Raw genomic sequence first — 18,965 nt, forward strand, 5'->3', positions numbered from 1 at the left:
CTCCACACTGCTAAGAATATTCTACCTTCAAATTCGATCTTCCAAAGTGTATCACTTCACACTTTTCCGGTTGAACTCCATCTGCCATTTCTCAACCCAGCTCTGCATCCTATCAATGTCCTGTTGTAACCTACAGCAATCTTCCACGCTATCCACAACACCACCAACCTTTGTGTCATTTGCAAACTTACTAACCCACCCTTCCACATCCTCATCCAAGTTACTTATAAAAATCATGAAAGCGGGAGTCCCAGAACAGATCCTTGCAGAACACCACTGGTCACCAACCTCCAGTCAGAATACACTCCCACATCTCAAAGCATTGGCCGCTGTAAATGACCTCTAGTGTGTAGGTGAGTGGCTTAAAAACAGGAGGGAGTTAATGTCAATGTGGGGACCATTAAATGAAATTAGTGTAGGATTGGTATAAATGGGTGCTTGATGGTTGGCATGCACTTGGTGGGCTGCAGCGCCTGTTCCCATGCTGTCTGACCCTATGCCTCTAATCTGTAGGTTGACACAGTGGTGCAGTTAGTAGAGCAGCTCCCTTAGAAGTCCAGTGACCCGGGTTCAATCCTAACCTCTGGTGCTGTCTGCATGGCAGTTGTATGTTCTCCATGTCACTGCTTCCAGTTTCCTGGGGTGCTCTGGTTTCCTCCATCATCCCAAAGACGTACTGGCTTCTCTTTATAAGATAACGCCTATGTCCCAGGAATCAACTTTTTGAATGAACCTTCACTGAACTGTCTCAAAAGGAGAACAAAACTGTACGTAACACTCAAGTATGGTCTCATCAACAGCCTATACAGTTGAAGCAAAACTTGTGTACTTTTACACTCCAATCCCTTGCATTAAAGGTAATTATTCCGTTTGTGATCCTAATAACTTTGTGCTGCATGCGAACTTTGTATTTCATGTCTGAGGCACTAAACTGCAGCAGTTGGCAAACTCTCTATTTTAACAATAACCTGTTTTTTTTCAGTCTTACTGTCAGAGTGATTAACTGCACATTTCCCCATATTATATTCCAACGTTGTTCAAATTTTTCCCAACTTCACCTATTGGTATTGGTTTATTATTGTCACTTGCACTGAGGTACAGTGAAAAACTTGTCTTGCATACCGATCGTACAGGTCAGTTCATTACACAGTGCAGTTACATTGAGTTAGTACAAAGTGCATTGATGTAGTACAGGTAAAAACAATAACAGTACAGAGTAAAGTGTCACAGCTACAGAGAAAGTGCAGTGCAATAAGGTGCAAGGTCACAACAAGATAGATCGTAAAGTCATAGTCCATCTCATTGTATAAGGGAACTGTTCAATAGTCTTATCACAGTGGGGTAGGAGCTGTCCTTGTCTGGTGGCACGTGCCCTCAGGCTCCTGTATCTTCTACCTGCTGGAAGAGGAGAGGAGAGAGAATGTCCTGGGTGGGTGGGGTCTTTGATTATGCTGGCTGCTTCGCCAAGACAATGAGAGGTAAAGACAGAGTCCAAGGAGGGGAGGTTGGTGTCTGTGACGCGCTGGGCTGTGTCCACAACTCTGCAGTTTCTTGCGATCCTGAACAGAGCTGTTGCCATACCAAGCCGTGATACATCCAGATCGGATGCTTTCTATGGTGCATCGGTAAAAGTTGGTGAGAGTCAAAGGGGACAAACCAAATTTCTTTAGCCTCCTGAGGAAGTAGAGGCACTGGTGAGCTTTCTTGGCCGTGGCATCTACGTGATTTGACCAGGACAGGCTGTTGATGTTCACTCCTAGGAACTTGAAGCGCTCAACCCTCTCGACCTCAGCACCATTGATGTAGACAGGTGCATGTACACCGCCCCCTTTCCTGAAGTCAATGACCAGCTCTTTTGGTTTGTTGACATTGAGGGAAGGGTTGTTGTCATGACACCATTCCACTAAGCTCTCTATCTCCTTCCTGTACTCCGACTCATCGCTGTTTGAGATACGGCCTACAACGGTGGTATCATCTGCAAACTTGTAGATGGAGTTAGAGCAGAATCTGGCCAGACAGTCATGAGTGTATAGGGAGCAGAGTAGAGGGCTGTGGACGCAGCCTTGTTGGGGCACCAGTGTTGAGAATAATCGTGCTGGAGGTATTGCTGCCTATCCTCACTGATTGCGGTCTGTTTGTTAGAAAGTCAAGGATTCAGTTAGAGGGAGGTGTTGAGTCCTAGGTCTTGGAGTTTGGTGACAAGCTTGCTTGGGATTATTGTATTGAAGGCAGAGCTGTAGTCAATAAACAAAAGTCTAACGTAGGTGTCTTTGCTGTCCAGATGCTCCAAAGCTGAGTGTAGGGCCAGAGAGATGGCATCCGCTGTAGACCTGTTTTGGCGATAAGTGAGTTGCAGTGGGTCAAGGTTGTCTGGGAGGCTGGAGTTGATGTGTGCCATGACCAACCTCTCAAAGCACTTCATGATGGTGGATGTCAGAGCCACTGGTCGGTAGTCATTGGGGCATGTTACCTTGCTTTTCTTTGGTACCAGGATGATAGTGGTCTTCTTAAAACAGGTGGGAACCTGAGATTGAAGCATGGAGAGGTTAAATATGTCTGCAAATATTTCTGCCGGCTGATCAGCGCAAGATCTGAGCACACGGCCAGGGACACCATCTGGGCCAGATATTTCCTCGTGTTCACTCTCCGGAAGACTGATCTTATGTCCTCCACTGTGATCACAGGTTCAGCTGCATTGGAGGCTGTCAGTGTGGATGGTGACAATCCACTTCCCTTTGGTTCAAAATGTGCATAGAATGCATTAAGTTCATCCAGAAGGGATGCACTGTTGTTAACTATGCAGCCCGACTTCGTCTTGTATCCTGTTATGGGATGTAAGCCCTGCCATAGCTGATGGCTGGTCAGGGACTCTATTTTGAGTCGGTATTGCCTCTTGGCATCCCTGATAGCTTTCCGAAGGTCATACCTCGATTTCTTGTACAGATCAGGATCCCCAGATGTGTGCATCAGTCTTCGTCTTCAGTACGGAGTGGATCTCCCAGTTCATCCATGGTTTTCTGTTTGGGAACACTCGTATTGTCGTCTTTGGTACACAGTCCTCCACACACTTGCCGATAAAGTCTGTGGTGGTGGCATACTCATCAAGGCTGGCAGCTGAGTCTTTAAACTTGGACCAGTCCATTGTTTCAAAGCAGTCACATAGGAGCTCATCTGCTTCCTCAGACCAGCACTGCATGACTCTCTGTACTGGATCCTCCCATTTCAGTTTCTGTTTGTATGCAGGGAGAAGGAGCACAGCCTGGTGGTCAGATTTCCCAAAGTGAGGACGAGGGGTGGCTCAGAAGGTATCTTTGGTTGTATAGCACTTTTGCAATTCCTCTGCATCTTTTTTATAGCTTGCTTTTAAGCCTATATTTCATATCCATCAATAAAGCCAATTACATTGCAACTTGCCTCCTAACATCACAATTTAAGGCCAAATGTGGACTTAAGACTGATTTCCAAAGATGAGATTAAGTGCCCTCCCTTCTATTGGGAGTCAATTAACTCACTCCTAAGACATCACTGTAGAAATTCCTCAACCATTTTCGGCAGCTTCATCAATCACCTTTCTTCCATCATAAAAACAGAAGTAGGAATGTTGACTGATGATTACACAATGTTCAAACTCATTCACCACTCTCCAGCAAATGAGGCAATCCATGTCTGCATGCAGCAAGGCCCAGACAACATTTTGGCACTCAGTGATGAGGGTCAAGTTACATTGATACTGTAGAAATGCCAGGAAATAATCACTTCTGACGAGAGAGACTCTGACCATTTAATTTGGGTTGAGCAGTTAGCCAATTTCCTGCTTTCTGTTTACCTCCTTACTCAATACGATTACCACTGCTGATTTTTCTCCCAATCTTGAGTGGCAGTGCAGGGTAACCATTGACCAGAAACTCAATCAGGCCAGGCATTTAAAAAATGTTGCTACGAGAGTAGGCCCGAGGCTATGTGTTTTTCAGCTTGTGACTTGCCTTCTGACCCCAAAAGCCATCCTATTATCCTACTATATGCAAGGGTGTAATGCGGTATTCTCCACTTGCCTGGATAAGTGCTGCGCCAACAAACACTCAAGCAATCCAACACCATCCTGGACAAAACAGCTCCTCATTCACCATCTGAAACATTCCTCCCTCCTCCCTCCCCGCCCCCCCCCCCCCCATTTCCCTGCACCCTAACAGCAACACCCAAGCCCACAACTTCTATTGAAAAAGACCATGGCAGCAGCTGCATGGAAATACCATGGCCTGTACATTCCTCTCCCAGTTGCACTCCATCCTGACTTGGAAATAGATTGCTGTTACTTCCATCATTGCTGGGTCTAAATCCTGGAGCTGCCTTCCTATTGTGGAAAGACTGTAATAGTTCAAGAAGGTGTCTCAACACCATCTTCTTAAGGTTAGTTGGTGATGACCAACAAATACCGACCTTGCAGTGATGCCTAACCCTAACCAAAACATGAATCTAAAGCAAAAATTACACTCTGCCTCTTCCTCTTCCTCCCTTTAAAAGGGATTGTAAATATTGAGGTCCCAGTACTGATTTCTTTGGCATTTGACTAGTTACAGGTTACCACCCTTAAATGACCCTTTTGCTCCAATTTATTTTCCTGTTTGTTAGCCAGTCCTCTATCCATGCTAATGTATTACATCTGATTCTGCAAGTTCTTCTCATGTGCAGTCACTTTTTTTTTTGAGGTCATGTTGAATGCCTTTTAGTAATCTAGATAGACCATGATAAGTTCCTCTTTCAACCATGGTGCTTTAATTTGGGAACATGAGCATCCTGCCTTAAATATTTTTCATGATATCTTAATCTGGGCACACCACCTTCACAAAGAACTATATGTTAAGCATATAGTTCTTGGTGGTTTCATTGATTTCAGTTATCTGCGACCATGTTTTATGTCAACTGAGTTTTACAATATTTGACTGTGGTTCTGAACCTACGTTGTTAATTAGGTTAGAAACCATGTCATTCTTAACTCGGAATAGCCCTCTACCACTCAGACCATTACTTGTGCATAAACATAGTCTTGTCAGAGAGGAAAATGGGAAAAAAAAACGGTGTGAGAGGAGGAAAGCATGAATACCTAATTTTGTGACTTAACTCTATCCAGCTTGCATCATCTACAATAACTACTGAACCTTCAATAGAGACGTGTAGAATTTTCAAACACCTGATTTAGGTTATTAACAGAGAGGTTCATCCTTGTTACTGTTATCAATGATTAAGTGAAAATAAAGAATCCAAAAATATAAAAACTAATTTCATTTTTACTGTGGTTTGCAACAATGGGAATGTTCAGAAATCATTGTTAGAATGTGACAAGCATAACGTGAAATACTTTCAACCTGTTGGGTTATGTTCTGTTTATGGTTTAGATTCAATATACTTTTCCTTACCCTCTCCTTCACTGAATTGAATTCGATGCAATCTTGAAATGCTCAGCAGAAATGTAATTTGCTTCACTAATGGATTTTATTTGCTTTTTGTGATGAGCAGGAAGGTGGACCTTTCAGGACATTCTACTGATCTGTGTGTCTACGTAACTCATGCCTAGTATATGTGCAAACCACATTTATAAAGGGATTCAAAAAGGTCAATTTTGAAGTATTTGCATGTAGGATTTATGTATTCATTTAGATTGTTGAGCCTTGACATTTAGAATTTACTCCACAGGTTGTATTTTTAATTGCTCTTTTTCTTATTCCCTTCTCAAATTTTGCAAAGACTGCTGCAGTAAGCTTTGTTCTTGAGTTTTGAACCAATGAACAATCATTTGAAAAGGGATTTCTTTCAAATGGAGTCTAACTGTTCACATAATACTGCAATCAGTAGATACACAACAGGGTTTTAATGTTTGAAACTGTTGGCCTGCAGGAGGAATATACAAAGGCATTTAATTGGAATGACTTTTTGATGCATTACAGCAAACAATGCTGCTGCAGTTATGATACTTTTATTTTGTTTCTTTGTTTTAATCAGATTTAGTCACAAATGAAAATAAAATGATGACCTTATTTTGTGTAAGTGTTGTATTAATCCAAATCCAAGCAGCCCCAGGTTTGATAGAAGTGAGAATTGGCATAACATCTGAACCAAACTTAGAGTCTATTTCTGTAAAAATCAGGAACCAGAGGCAATGTTAAACCAGCAGTGTAATTATTGTTGTATCAGTGCCAATTTCCTCAGAACTACAGGCAGTGCTATACTGTTGTACTTGTGTCATTGTAATACATTTGAACCCAGATATGTCTACATCACTAACAAAACTTTTATACTTGGGTCATGGCATCATCTTTTGAGACTGAATTGAAAAGAATGACAGAATATATTACCCTTGGGTTTTAACATGGCAGGTAATCAAAAGGTTGTCACTAAAAGTTTTTCCACTCATTTATGCCACGACCTTGAAGTGCTGCACCATAAAAATGAAATCAATAAAATTTAGTCCTTTGTGTAACTCCACCAGTTGTTGTTTGGTTCTATTTTAGATGCCTTTGGGGGGTGGGGGGGGGGAAATGCCCTTCTTCATATTCTTCCCAGAGAAGAGTTTGTATAGCTTTTTCTCTTTCTGGTTACCCTCATCTTTTTTAACCTGCAATGGAACTTTACTGACCTTTAAGGAAGTGTTTCGGGGTACAGGCTAGATAAGTACACAAGTCATAATCTTGTACACCATCAAATCCCCCTTCAACGATCTTTGTTCCCAGGAGGGCAACGCGAGCTTCTCCAACCCAACTTTGGAGCTAACCTCCCTCACTCCCAGAACCATGCAGGCAAATCTGCTCAGCACTCTCTTGCTCAAGTGTAGAACTGGATACAATATTCCAGATTTGATCTAACTAAACTTTATAAAGCTTCACCTCTATTTATCAAATCTAAGATCTCATATGCTTTGCTGATTATTCAATATGTCCTGCTAAATTAAAATATCTACGCATAGGAACCCCACATTCCTATATTCCTGAGCCCATTTCAGTACTGTGCCACTAAATCTATATTGCCATTCCCTGTCCCTTTTGTTTGTAGGTGGTGCCAGAACATTCTGTTGCAAGCCCATTAATATGACCAACAAACATGCATCTCTTGGGGTTCTGTTTAAGGCACATGGATAATGGTATTTAAGTGTGAACGATGCAGTTTTATTCTCTGGTTATTAGTCTGTTGTGTTCAAAGTCCTTTGGACATGCCTCTTCGGTTGCTGCCTGACTGTAACTGAGTCTACTTATCCTTGATTAAAAGCTCCCATCAGCATTTGGACGGAAATAAAAGTCAATGTAATGCCTCTGAATGAATTTAATTGCCATAGATTTTCCTGAATACAATAAAACAGTTTTAAATGCTTTTTTAACATTGGTGATAATTCTTGTGTGACTTCATTTGTTTCCTGTCCTATTACCCGGTTAATATCACTGGATCAATGAACAATAACTTGTACAATAAAAGTGCTTTTGTACATTGTACATAATGTATAAAATATCCCGTGATGCTTCACAGGCATCTTATCAAACAAAATTTTACACTGAGCCACAGGGCAGATGCTGGGAAGTTTGGCCAAAGGAGCTTTTGAGGACTATGTGAGATTTCAGCAGGGAGTTCTTGAGCTTGGGGCCTTGGAAGCTGAAGATGTGGCTGGCTGCAGTGGAGTGATCAAATTTGGGTGGTTGGGTGGGGGGAGGTAAGCGAGTGGACACAATGTAGATGTGATAAAGCTCTTCAATCTGAGTTAGGTATTTGTGGAATTTGAAGAGGCAAAACCACTGAAGGGTTTGAAAACAAGACCTTAAGAAATAGGAAAAGAAATAGGTTATTGGGCACTCAAGCCTGCTTGGCCATTCAATAAGATTGAGGCTGATCCAACTTTCTAAAGTCTACTTGGCTGCCCTTTCCCACAACCCTTAATTCCCTTGGTGATTAAAAATCTATCTTTGTATTGAACAGCTACTTGCACATTTAAGAAGTATTTGGATGAGCACTTGAAGGTTACAGACCAGGTGCTGCTAAATGGGATTAGTGTAAATGGGTATTTGATAGTGGGCATGGATATGGTGGGCTGAAAGGTCTACTTCTGAGTCCTGCGGTTCTATATTCATAAATACAGCTTTCTGGAGCAAGGATATACATAGACTCAGATCCTTTGACAGAAGAAATTCTTCCTCATTTTGGTCTTAAATGGGCAACCACCCTTTTGAGTCAATGCTGTCTAGTCCTAGATTCCCCCATGAGGGGCAACATTTACCCTGTCAAGTCCTATAAGAATCTCATGTTTCAATAAAATTGCCTCTTGGTCTTCCAAACATCAATGAAGACAGATCCAAGATGTTCAACCATTCCTCCTAAGGCAATCCCTTCATATCTAGGATTATCTTTCCTTAAATAAGGGGACTAAAACTATGCAAAATTTTCTAGATCTGGTCTCACCAGTTGGTTTTCTCTTTCCTAGCACAAGGACATTGTGTTGAATTCTAAGGTGCCAAGTCAAAATGAAGATGAAAATTTTAAAATTAAGGCAGCACTTGAGTGGGCATAGGGATGATGGGTGAAAAAGATCTGGCGCAAGTTAAGATGTGGGGAGAAAAGTATTGAATTACAGATCTAAGTCAATTTGCAGGTCTCAGAACCAAACCATGGGAATAATCCTCAAGGAGGATGAGATTGGAAAGTTCTTCCCTATTTAGTAAAGTTAACATGATTTAAAACTTTGCAGTTTCCACTGATAAGTGTTTGAATCTCTCTCATTCTACTGAGTCATACCAACAGGTATCAAAATAATTGCTGAGTTAGGATTTTAATTAAAGTCCAACTGGAAGGAAGAATTTGACTCTGCATCCTTGTGCTAGGGAATGTTGTTGTAATTGTTGATAGTTGTGCATCTCCCTTTTTGGAAAGTCTTCATGTAGTTGCTAAGTGAGGAAGATGCAGGAATCTTTTGAAATGACTGTCGACATTCAAATATCCCATGCAGCAATGTCTAGTAACAGATGGTGTTTTTCAGAGAAAACAATAAGATAAAATAGACTTTTTTTGTTTGCTACTAAACAGACTGACGAGACTGAGGTGCATTGAAATAGAAAAGCAGTAGTAAGAAGCATATACTTGATGCCGCTGCTGTTTACATTTGGCTCCAACATAAAAGCACTAAAAGAATCTCTTCAAAGAAGAGGACATGCCCTTTATGACTAGAGTTATACCCATTTGCACTGGCAAAAGAAACTGGCTTCACTAATAGCTTTTATGACTTTGCAGTTGTTTATTAAAGACCAGACCCATTTATATTTTGATTCACATTGCCATTATAACCTTAGGCTTAATGTTGCCTTAATGAAATGCAGAACAATTTACACCTCATCCTGCCATACCAGAGTCCCCTGTCTGTCAGTTCATGTCATTCATATTTAAAAATATCATAATTGCTCTGTTCAGGGATTTCACCTCTAATGCCTAATTTCTGAACATTTACTCTATTGGATTTCACTTTTTCTGGCTTATTTTTAGTGGTATTGGATCACGATCACACCACATTGTATGAATCGGGCTCGTTGAACTGTTATTATGTTCGTAAAGATATTTTGAGAAGTTTTTTTTCAAAATATCTAAAGGCATTGCCACTTGTTGGGTAGTGTCGTAAAGCATGCTAAGTCATTTCACGGAAATGTTACCAAACAAAATTTGACACTGAGCGACGTGGAAGTATTGAGGCAGATGATCAAATAATTGTTTTAAAGGAGCAAAGGGGCAGAGAGGTTAAGGGAAGGAATTTCAGGTCTTTGGGCCTAGTCAGCTGAAGGCATGGAGGCTGCGCAAGTGATTACATTCAGTATGCACTGTGACCAGAATTGGAGGAGTGCATCTAATTAGGGCTGGAAATTACAGAGAGCAACAACATCACATATGGTTATGAAAACAAGGGTAAGAGTTTTAAAATAGAAAAAATGCTTAACTAGCAGAGGTCAGAAAGTGCAGGCGTGACAACTGAATTGGAGAGTGCAAGTTACAATTGAGTGTACAAGGAACAGAGCAAAAAGGCAAGCTGGAATAGTCAAGTCTACAGGTAACACAAGCATCAATGAGGATTTCAGTGGATCAGCTGAATATGGTGTTTAGTTTTCATCACAGGAACTTCACAATTGACCGAATCCAATTCTCATCTGGTTTCCAACAGCCACAAGAGATTGAAGGTGTTGGGATCTGGACCAAAAAGCCCCTGTTTTCCAGTTTCTTTCTCCTACCTCACCTGGTTCCATCTGCCTATCACCCACACGCTGTCCCCACTTGGTTCCCTATCCCCTTCCCTGCTCCCACTGCTTCCTGTTTGCCCAGCATCCTTCCTTTATCTGGTTCCACTCATCACCTTCCTTTCTCATCAGATTCCATTATCCACAACCCTTTGTTGTCTCCACTATCACCTCCCAGCCTCTGTTGCTATCTCCACCTCTCCTTCCCACACTTGGTTCCATCCATCCATAACTCTTCCTCACCTGGATCCACACATCACTTGTCAGTTCCTGCCTCGTCCCTCCTCCTCACCTTTTTATACAGGCTATCTCCCCTCAACACACTCTGATGCAGGGTCTATACCCGAAACATCGACTGTCCCTTTGCCTTCACAGATGCTGCCTGACTCACTGAGTTCCTCCAGCAGCTTGTGCTTTTAGTGATAATTTCCAACATAGCTACTCGTGCACAAACTCATTAGGACACGCACTTCAGAAGCCGTGAGTACAGTTATTCCTGCCCAATTATTGCAGACTTGTTTAGTGTAATTGTATCTTCCTGTAGCCTCACAGTTGGACCAGCCAACACCTTGTGGACTACAGCTTGAAAATGGAATCTAGCTGTCTTTTTTTCATGATTCTTTTTCCATTCTGCAAAGTTCTATAGCCTATCTGAGTACTTTGTAAAGATTTAAAAAGAGACAGAGCAATGAGAATTGATTATTTGGACCTATTTGTATAGGTTGAATATGCATTTATCAGGGATGCACTTTTAGTTTTAGTGTCACCTTTGTGACCCTACAAATCCAAGTGATGTGCTGGTACAAATTTATTAAAAAGATGTAAATCAAACAAAAAAAAAGGCTTCTGATGTTGAAAATCTGAAACAAAAACACAAAATGTTGGAATGCAGCAGATCAGTCAGTATCTGAGAAAAAGACAAGGTTGAAGACCCTTTGTCAGAACTGGAAAAGAGCAAAAAAGGATGGGTGGGTCAAAGAGAATATCTTTGGGTTCAGATGAGGATTGCTGTGGGGTAAGTTAATGGGGCAATTAGAGGGAGACAAAGTGGTGTGTTGCGAAGGGTAAGTCAGGACGTACAATTGGAGAGGGAGGGAAAAAAAGTCTGAGACAATATCACAGACAGACGACTTCGAGCATAAATGGCCAAATAAAGTGAATTGCCGGAAGTTCGGCAATTCTATATTGAGTCTGGAAGGCTGCAATGTGTGCAGATGGAAGGTGAGGTGCTTTTCCTCAAGCTTGCATTGCGCCTTGTTATAACATTGTAGGAAGCTACCGACAGGTCAGAGTGGAATGGAGAATTAAAGTGGTAGGCAATAGGAAGCTCGGGGTCATCCCTGTGGGCTGACCGCAGGTGTTCCGCAAAACTGCCACCCAATGTGTATACGGTTTCTCTGATGTAGAGGGACCACATTGTGAAGGGAAGAAGTAAAGGGACGGGTGTTGTACTTGCTGCTGTTGCATGGGAAAGTGCCATAGGATCGGGAGTGTTAGTGGGAATGGAATATTGAACCAGGGAGTCACAAAGCAAATGACCCCTTTGAAATACTATGAGGTGAAAGGGAAGAAGCATCTTGTTGGAACTAGTAGAATTTGTGAAGAATGATTCATTGACTGTGGAGACTGGTGGGGTTGGAAGGTGAGAAGCAGGGGATCTCTATCCTAGCTCTGTCTCATGGGAGAGGGGGTGAGAACAGAGCTGTGAGGAAACAGATGAGATATGGTCAAGGGCTCTATCCACTTTAAGAAAACAAGATAACTGTAATGGGAAGGTGATGGGTTTGTTATTCTGAATTGGATCCCATTGGCTTGAGGGACCTTGTGATCTTGTAATATTCCAAATGTACTTAACTGTGTATAAGTTTCTGTTGATGGTGAGGTAATGGGCAGATAATTCAACTGTAGCACACAATTATGTAGAACAGTTTGTATAATGAATTTTAGAAATTGGGTGGTATATCTGCTTTGTAATTTGAGAGGGAGGGCATTTCAATTTAAAATCATTTGTTTCAGCATCAGGATAACAAGGGATAAAATGGAGATTATACAAGCTTTCCTTTTTAAAATATGTATTTATGAGAATATATTTTTATGTTGATATTTTGCACATGAAATTTGATTTAATATGAATAAGAGTTTTCATTACAACATTTTTTAGTTTACCTCTTGAAAAACCTATGTTAATATTTTGTCTTATAGGTACAAAGGTTTCATTAAAGATTGCCCCAGTGGGCAACTTGATGCAGCAGGCTTCCAGAAAATCTACAAACAGTTCTTTCCCTGTGGAGACCCTACGAAGTTTGCTAAATTTGTCTTCGATGTCTTCGATGAAAATAAAGTGAGTTGCTTGTTTTACATTTTCTTTTATTGAAGTAAATTAATTTGAGTAAAAGGCATGTATCAAAATTGGTAAATGACTGGCTAGATCTGAGAGTTTTGTAGGTTTTTTAAAATTTCAGATTCGTGGATAAATTTAACAGATTGTTGAGATGGTTATTTTGTTTTTAGTGACTTGGGGGAATATCCAATTAACATTCGGCCCTACTGTTAGAGGAATGCTTGTGAATTAATACAGTTACATTGTGATTGCAATAAGACAACAAGCCAAGGGTAAATAATAAAAATGGAAACTGCTGGAAACACACACTTGAAGACTCTTGTATGACTCTTTCCTTCCCCTCCTCGACTTCCACACCTGCCTTTCAGATGATAGGTTATTGACTAATACCAATTACAAGCCCACAAACTCAAATACTATCTTCTTCCATCCTGCTTCATTGTCCCCATCGTCTTCCATTGCTACGGCTTTGTTGTTTTTGTTCTGATGTTGAGAGAGTATCCAAGATCAGATAAGTCATGATTTTATTCAATAATGGAGCAGTTTGAGGGGCTGAATGGCCTGTTCCTGCTTACATTTTGAGACCTTCAACCAAATCTGCTTTGTTTCCTGAGAAACAGCCCTTCTCCTCCCAGCCAAAGCAAATATCGAGTTTCCCTTGTCCTTTCACCCCACCAGCCTCTACTTTCCCACCATCTTCAATGAGATTCCATTACGGAACATATCTTCCCCTCCTATTCAGTCTGCGACTCCCTGATTCACTCTTCCATCTCAATCAATCATTTTCCTTCAAGCAACTGCAGGACATGCAACACCTACCTCTTACTCAACCCTTCCCACCATCCAAATCCCAAACAGTCCTTCCAGGTGAAACAATAGTTCTCTTGCACCACTTCCAAATCAGCATATTGCATTTTATACTCATAGTGAAAACTAGATGGTCCTTTGCAGAAATATTTTTCAGTTTATGAGAGTGACCCTGAGCTTTTGGTCACCTGTCACTTTCATTCTCCATCCTATTCCCACTGTGACCTCCTGGTCTTTGGCATATTACACTGTTCCAGTGAAGCCCAGTATAAGCTTGAGTAACAGCACCTCACCTTCCATCTAAGCACATTACAGCCTTTGGTATTCAACAATTCTAGATGACCAGACTTTCATGTTTGAATCAAATGTAAGGTCATCTACCCGTAACATTAACTCAGTTTTTTCTCTCTGGAAATGTTACCTGATTTGCTGAATATTTCTGGTGTTTACTTTTATTTCAGGTTTTGCGTGTTGTTCTTTTCTCTATGCAGTGCCTATTCATCCCATTCTGTGGGTATGCCTTCAGAAAGATCAGCTGTGATTGATAAATATTTATCACCCTCTCTTCCATGGCTTCAACAACATTTGTGTCATTTGGACAATCTTGGTCTCCACTCTATTGTAGACATTCCCTTTATTCTTTCCACCCCTCTTCTGCTCTGCAATTTTAAATACATTTGTTTTTTCACTTATCCAATTCTGGTGAAATGTGATTGACCTAAAACGTTAACTGTTTCTGTCTCCATGGATGCTACCTGACCAGCTGAGTATCTGCTGCATTTTCTGTCTTAATTCCATAGTACCACTCTGTTTTGTTTCTCAATGGCTTGGAAAACTGGGGTGACACTTCATTCCTTTGCAAATATTTTTCAAAGAAAGTACATATGGTCATCAAACAAAGGTGTCTTTCACATCCTCTGCATCCCAAGCACTTCATTGTCCATTAATTACATTTTGAAATGCTCTCTTTTAACTTTGAATTGCAGTTGCCAATTTCTGTTCAAAAAGAGATAAAGGCAAGTTGATGTGTTCTGGTTACATCTGTTGAGGGAAGGTTGTTGGCCTAGAATTCTCCTCCTCTTGTTTGAATACTGCTTGGGATCTTAAATTACCTAAAAGAGATGATGCAACTATAGTTGAAAAGACTGCACCTTCAACAATTCAGCTTTCACTAAGGAAAGCATAGAAATGTCAGCCTAGATTATGTGCTCAGGTCCTGGAATAGGATTTGAACCTATTGATTGAAATGCAAAAACACTGAGACAAAGTTGAATGCCGATATATTTTACATGAGTTGATGAAGATGCCTTTTTGAATGGATTTTCAGGATGGAAAAATTGAATTCTCTGAGTTTATCCAAGCACTGTCAGTAACTTCACGGGGGACTCTGGATGAAAAACTGAGATGTAAGTAACTCATTTGACTCAAGTCTTGTTTATCTACATGTGCAGATGTAAATATGTAGTTCTGTAGTTTGGTTCCAGCTACTCAATTTAAATCATAATTTGTTTCTGTGACCTGCAATATAGCCATAATTTTTCTGTATCTTTGTTATATGTTTTGTCATCAGTTCTCCGTGCCCATTGTTGTAGCAAATGTGTAATTTTTTTTTCAAAATTCAGTTTGGAAGTATTCTGCAACATTTTTCATCTATTATCAGTGTCAGAATTTTTTTGTTGAATGATTCACAGCCATTGTTGACATTTTGCCTGTCCTTAAATTGAGAGCAATTTGATACAACAGAGGTTTGCTCAGTCATTTTAAGTAGGACAATTAACAGTGTACTGGTTAATATGGGATTAGGATCACCTAGGCCAGGCAGGGTGAGGTCGCCAAGTTTCTTTTCCTAAAGAACAATGGCTCATCAGATTGGTTTTTGACAATCCAATAGTTCCTTGGATATTTTTTGAAATATGTTTATAATTATTCAGATTCTCAAAATGCCATTTTGTGATTTGAAATCATCTGGTTTATTGGTCTAAATCTATGGATTATTTGTCCATTTGCTTAAACGCCACACCATTGTGCCCAGATAATAACATTCAAAGTGCTATTCAGGTTGTAGTGGATTTACAATACCTCAATACCTCACTCAGCAACTTAAAATGCTCTCCTTGCCTAACATAAATTTGTAAGACAAAATATCAACAGCTACTGTCTTTATATTGTTTAATTGAATGCACATTTCACATCCCATTATTATGTGATATTAAAATCCTTAACTTTTTTGTATTGTTCCCTCGTCTACAAGAGTTCTTCCATAATTGTCCCTCCTGGGAATATTAGTAAGAGAGCAGTTGTCAATTTTAGTCAGTCTGTTGTTGAAATATGAACGTTAGTATGCTTACAGAAGCCTACATTTTTCCTACAGTCTGCCTGAGGGTGTAAATTTTGAACATGCAATAATGCTTGACGTTGTTTCAGGGGCTTTTAAACTGTATGACCTAGATAATGATGGCTACATCACCAGGACGGAGATGCTAAATATTGTGGATGCTATTTATCAGATGGTGGTAAGTAAATACTAAAGATTAACCTGAAGTGTACTTTTTTCTTCCAGTTTTGTTTTCACATCTCATTCTCTTGTTATTTTTTTTGAAGGAATTCTGTTTTGAAGAAGTGTTTCAAAAACAAGCATAAATACAAAGTCTAACATTGAAAAGTTGATCCTTTTTAAAAATTTAAACATGTTTTAAATTGCACAGGCCTTTTTGACATTTTACGTGGAAGTTTACCTTATTAACTGTAAAATGCTGAATGAAACTGGCAGACTCTGGGTTTTGCTGTGTGATATGTTGTTAATGGTAAGGTGGTGGGACCTGCCCAGCATCTGTGGAAGGAGAAATAGTTGTCGTTTCAGATGAGGGTCCCTTCATCAGACCTAAGAGAGAGAAGGAAATGAGTTAGTTCAGGTAATAGTGAAGTATGGGTGGAACAAAGGGAATTTCTCTGAGAAAAATGAAGTCATGTGGTAAGTGGGATCTGATCAGCCACTATGGCTGTGTAATGTGTTGGTAATGTGGTTCTGGCATACTTGGACATGCCCAGCAGACAACACTATATGCAGAGAGCAAAACAAAAAAGGTTAGACCATGGTATATTCTTTTGGTTTATTGTTTTTCATACTCTCAAAACAATAGCAAAGAATTGTCCTTCATGCAGTGTAATTTGGGTTATGACTGAGAAACAATCACACTGAAATTGGTGGTTACTGTTACTGAGTTAAAATACGCTTGTATTTAAACTAAAATAATTAGTAAATTACCATTGTGAATGTAATGAACTCTTAAAAAGTAATTATCCAATTTGTCTATTGATCTGACAATTACTACAAATCTTTATTTTAACCCTATTGGAATTTCAACATGAGAAATTATTTCAACCTAACAAAATATTTCATATGTGGAGATTAAAGAATCAGAGCAGGCACTGGTAGAAAAATGGGTCTGCATCCCTGTTAAAGGTTTTCTTTAAATTTGTACAATATTAAACAGTATAAACTGGAAGATAAAGGAATAAGATAGCATTTACATGAACTGAGCAAACAAAGGATGGATATTATAAAAGGTTGGAAACTTTCTGTAATTAATAGTCTTAAGAAAACTTAATGAAGTTGAAATAGGATTCTCTGCCAGTTTACTTGACATGTACACCAGAATAACTAAAATTCTCTACAAAGAAGGGGGCAAACCATTCAATCAATTCTTATTCCAGTATAGGCTCGAAGAAATGAACACGAGAGTGGGAAAGACTAATAGTTTACATTCTTGATTAGGTGATAACATTGGTGAAATAGCCCCTAATTTAATATTTTGATTATCTTTTAACAAAATAGTAACCATGCAAAATGTAGTCAATTATTCCTTTATGCTCTGTTTAAAGGAAGGTGGTCAGGTACCCAAGTAAAGAATGTCTCTTTTCAATGAATGAATGTGTCTACCAAGTTAAATTTTCTTTCCTTCTCACATTCTCCGTTTCCTGTAACCTGGGATTTATTTCTCTTCTGCACAGTACAATTTTAGTCCTGAATTTTTTTTTAAATCCAACCTTTAAATATACATTTTTACTGTTCTCATTCATATCATTAAGTATTTCAGAATTCTGTAGACTATATTTATTGATTTCATTTAACATTGGAAAAAGTGACCAAGCTCTTTTAAACATTGGAAGTGCTGGTGTGACAACCAAGAACTTGGTTTCCCAATCTGATTGTACTTGAGCCAGATAATATAGAATTTTAACTATCCTTTCATTAAATTTCTTGGTTTTATAAGTTTTTAATGTACTATTTTTGGGTTCTTAGGGTAATACTGTGGAACTGCCTGAAGAGGAGAACACACCAGAGAAACGAGTGGATAGGATTTTTGCTATGATGGACAAGGTAATGAGTTTGGCTTTATCTTGTATTAAATCATAACTGAATTTGAAGGAAGTCTAATGTTGGGGGATAGTTGGTAGTTTTCAGCATCAATTTTTATCCAATGTAGTGGCTTGTCTATGTTGTAGAGCTCACCCAATCCTCAGTCAGTTGGGTGGAATTTCATTGGATAGGTTCGATGCTGTGAGAGCCACTACAAGTTACTCCCCTGATGGTAAAGTTGAAAATTATTCTTTGGGTAACTGCTATGTAAAGCACGGCCTTGTACTTACCAGTTGACAGCCAAAACCTGGACATTATATTTCCATTATTGTGATGACTAACTTTGATTACCTATGTTACAGAACGCTGATGGGAAGTTAACGCTACAGGAGTTTCAAGAGGGATCAAAAGCTGATCCATCTATTGTCCAAGCGCTTTCTCTATATGATGGTCTAGTATAGTCCCTGCAACCTCCCTTGTGCCATGGTAAGTTATGATCACAACAGCTTTTGTTTTTAAGGCAGTTCTTCATATATCAGTTACTCATATTTCCTACCTGCAAAATAATCTAGAATTATTAAATGTATCATAAGCATTACAAAGAAGCAGCTACTTGATACTGTTTTAAGAGGGTTCTATAGATAAATGTTATTCTAATAGGAGGAAAGAATGCCTGGGGTGGTGGTGGAGGCAGGTACATTGGTCAAATTCAAGACATTGCTAGATAATTATATGGAGGAATTTAAAATAGAGGGATATGTGGGAGGAAGGGGTTAGATAGTCTTAGGCGAGGTTTAAAGGTTGGCACAACATTGTGGGCCAAAGGGCCAGTATTGTGCTGTACTGTTCTATGATTCTATGAAGATGCTGTTTAAACAATCCCAAATAATTGTAGTTGGAACTCTTTGCTTTGAATGTTGCGTAGAAGTCAATTAAAAAGCTTTCATTAAAACTATTGGATTCCCTTCTGTATATTACTGAGCTTAGTGTAAATTATTGTTGGTCCGTAAGTCAAAAATCAATAGTGCACACTTCACTTTTATACTTTGAATGTTTCTGACTATATTTTTCATTGTTAGCCATTAAAGAGCATGATTCTACTATCCAGCTATCTGCTATGTTAGTAGTAAATTTTCTGTTTAAAGACCCAGTTTCCTACACTAGACAATGAATATTGGTAAGTTTTTTCATTGTACTTGGGTAGGGT

General features: G+C 39.5%; 1 protein-coding gene across 1 annotated transcript in view; it reads left to right on the forward strand.

Moving 5' to 3' along the window:
* LOC127582083 (neuronal calcium sensor 1) overlaps positions 1-18,965 on the forward strand; it is a 68,532-nt gene that overhangs the window by 38,789 nt on the left and 10,778 nt on the right. The window contains exons 4-8 of the mRNA XM_052037076.1: positions 12,453-12,591; positions 14,726-14,804; positions 15,823-15,911; positions 17,702-17,779; positions 18,121-18,244. Of these exons, the coding sequence (XP_051893036.1) occupies positions 12,453-12,591; positions 14,726-14,804; positions 15,823-15,911; positions 17,702-17,779; positions 18,121-18,219 (484 nt within the window). The 3' untranslated portion in view covers positions 18,220-18,244. The remainder of the gene's footprint in view (positions 1-12,452; positions 12,592-14,725; positions 14,805-15,822; positions 15,912-17,701; positions 17,780-18,120; positions 18,245-18,965) is intronic.

This window comes from Pristis pectinata, chromosome 23, assembly GCF_009764475.1.
Source record: "Pristis pectinata isolate sPriPec2 chromosome 23, sPriPec2.1.pri, whole genome shotgun sequence".
NCBI classification, from domain to species: Eukaryota; Metazoa; Chordata; class Chondrichthyes; order Rhinopristiformes; family Pristidae; genus Pristis; species Pristis pectinata.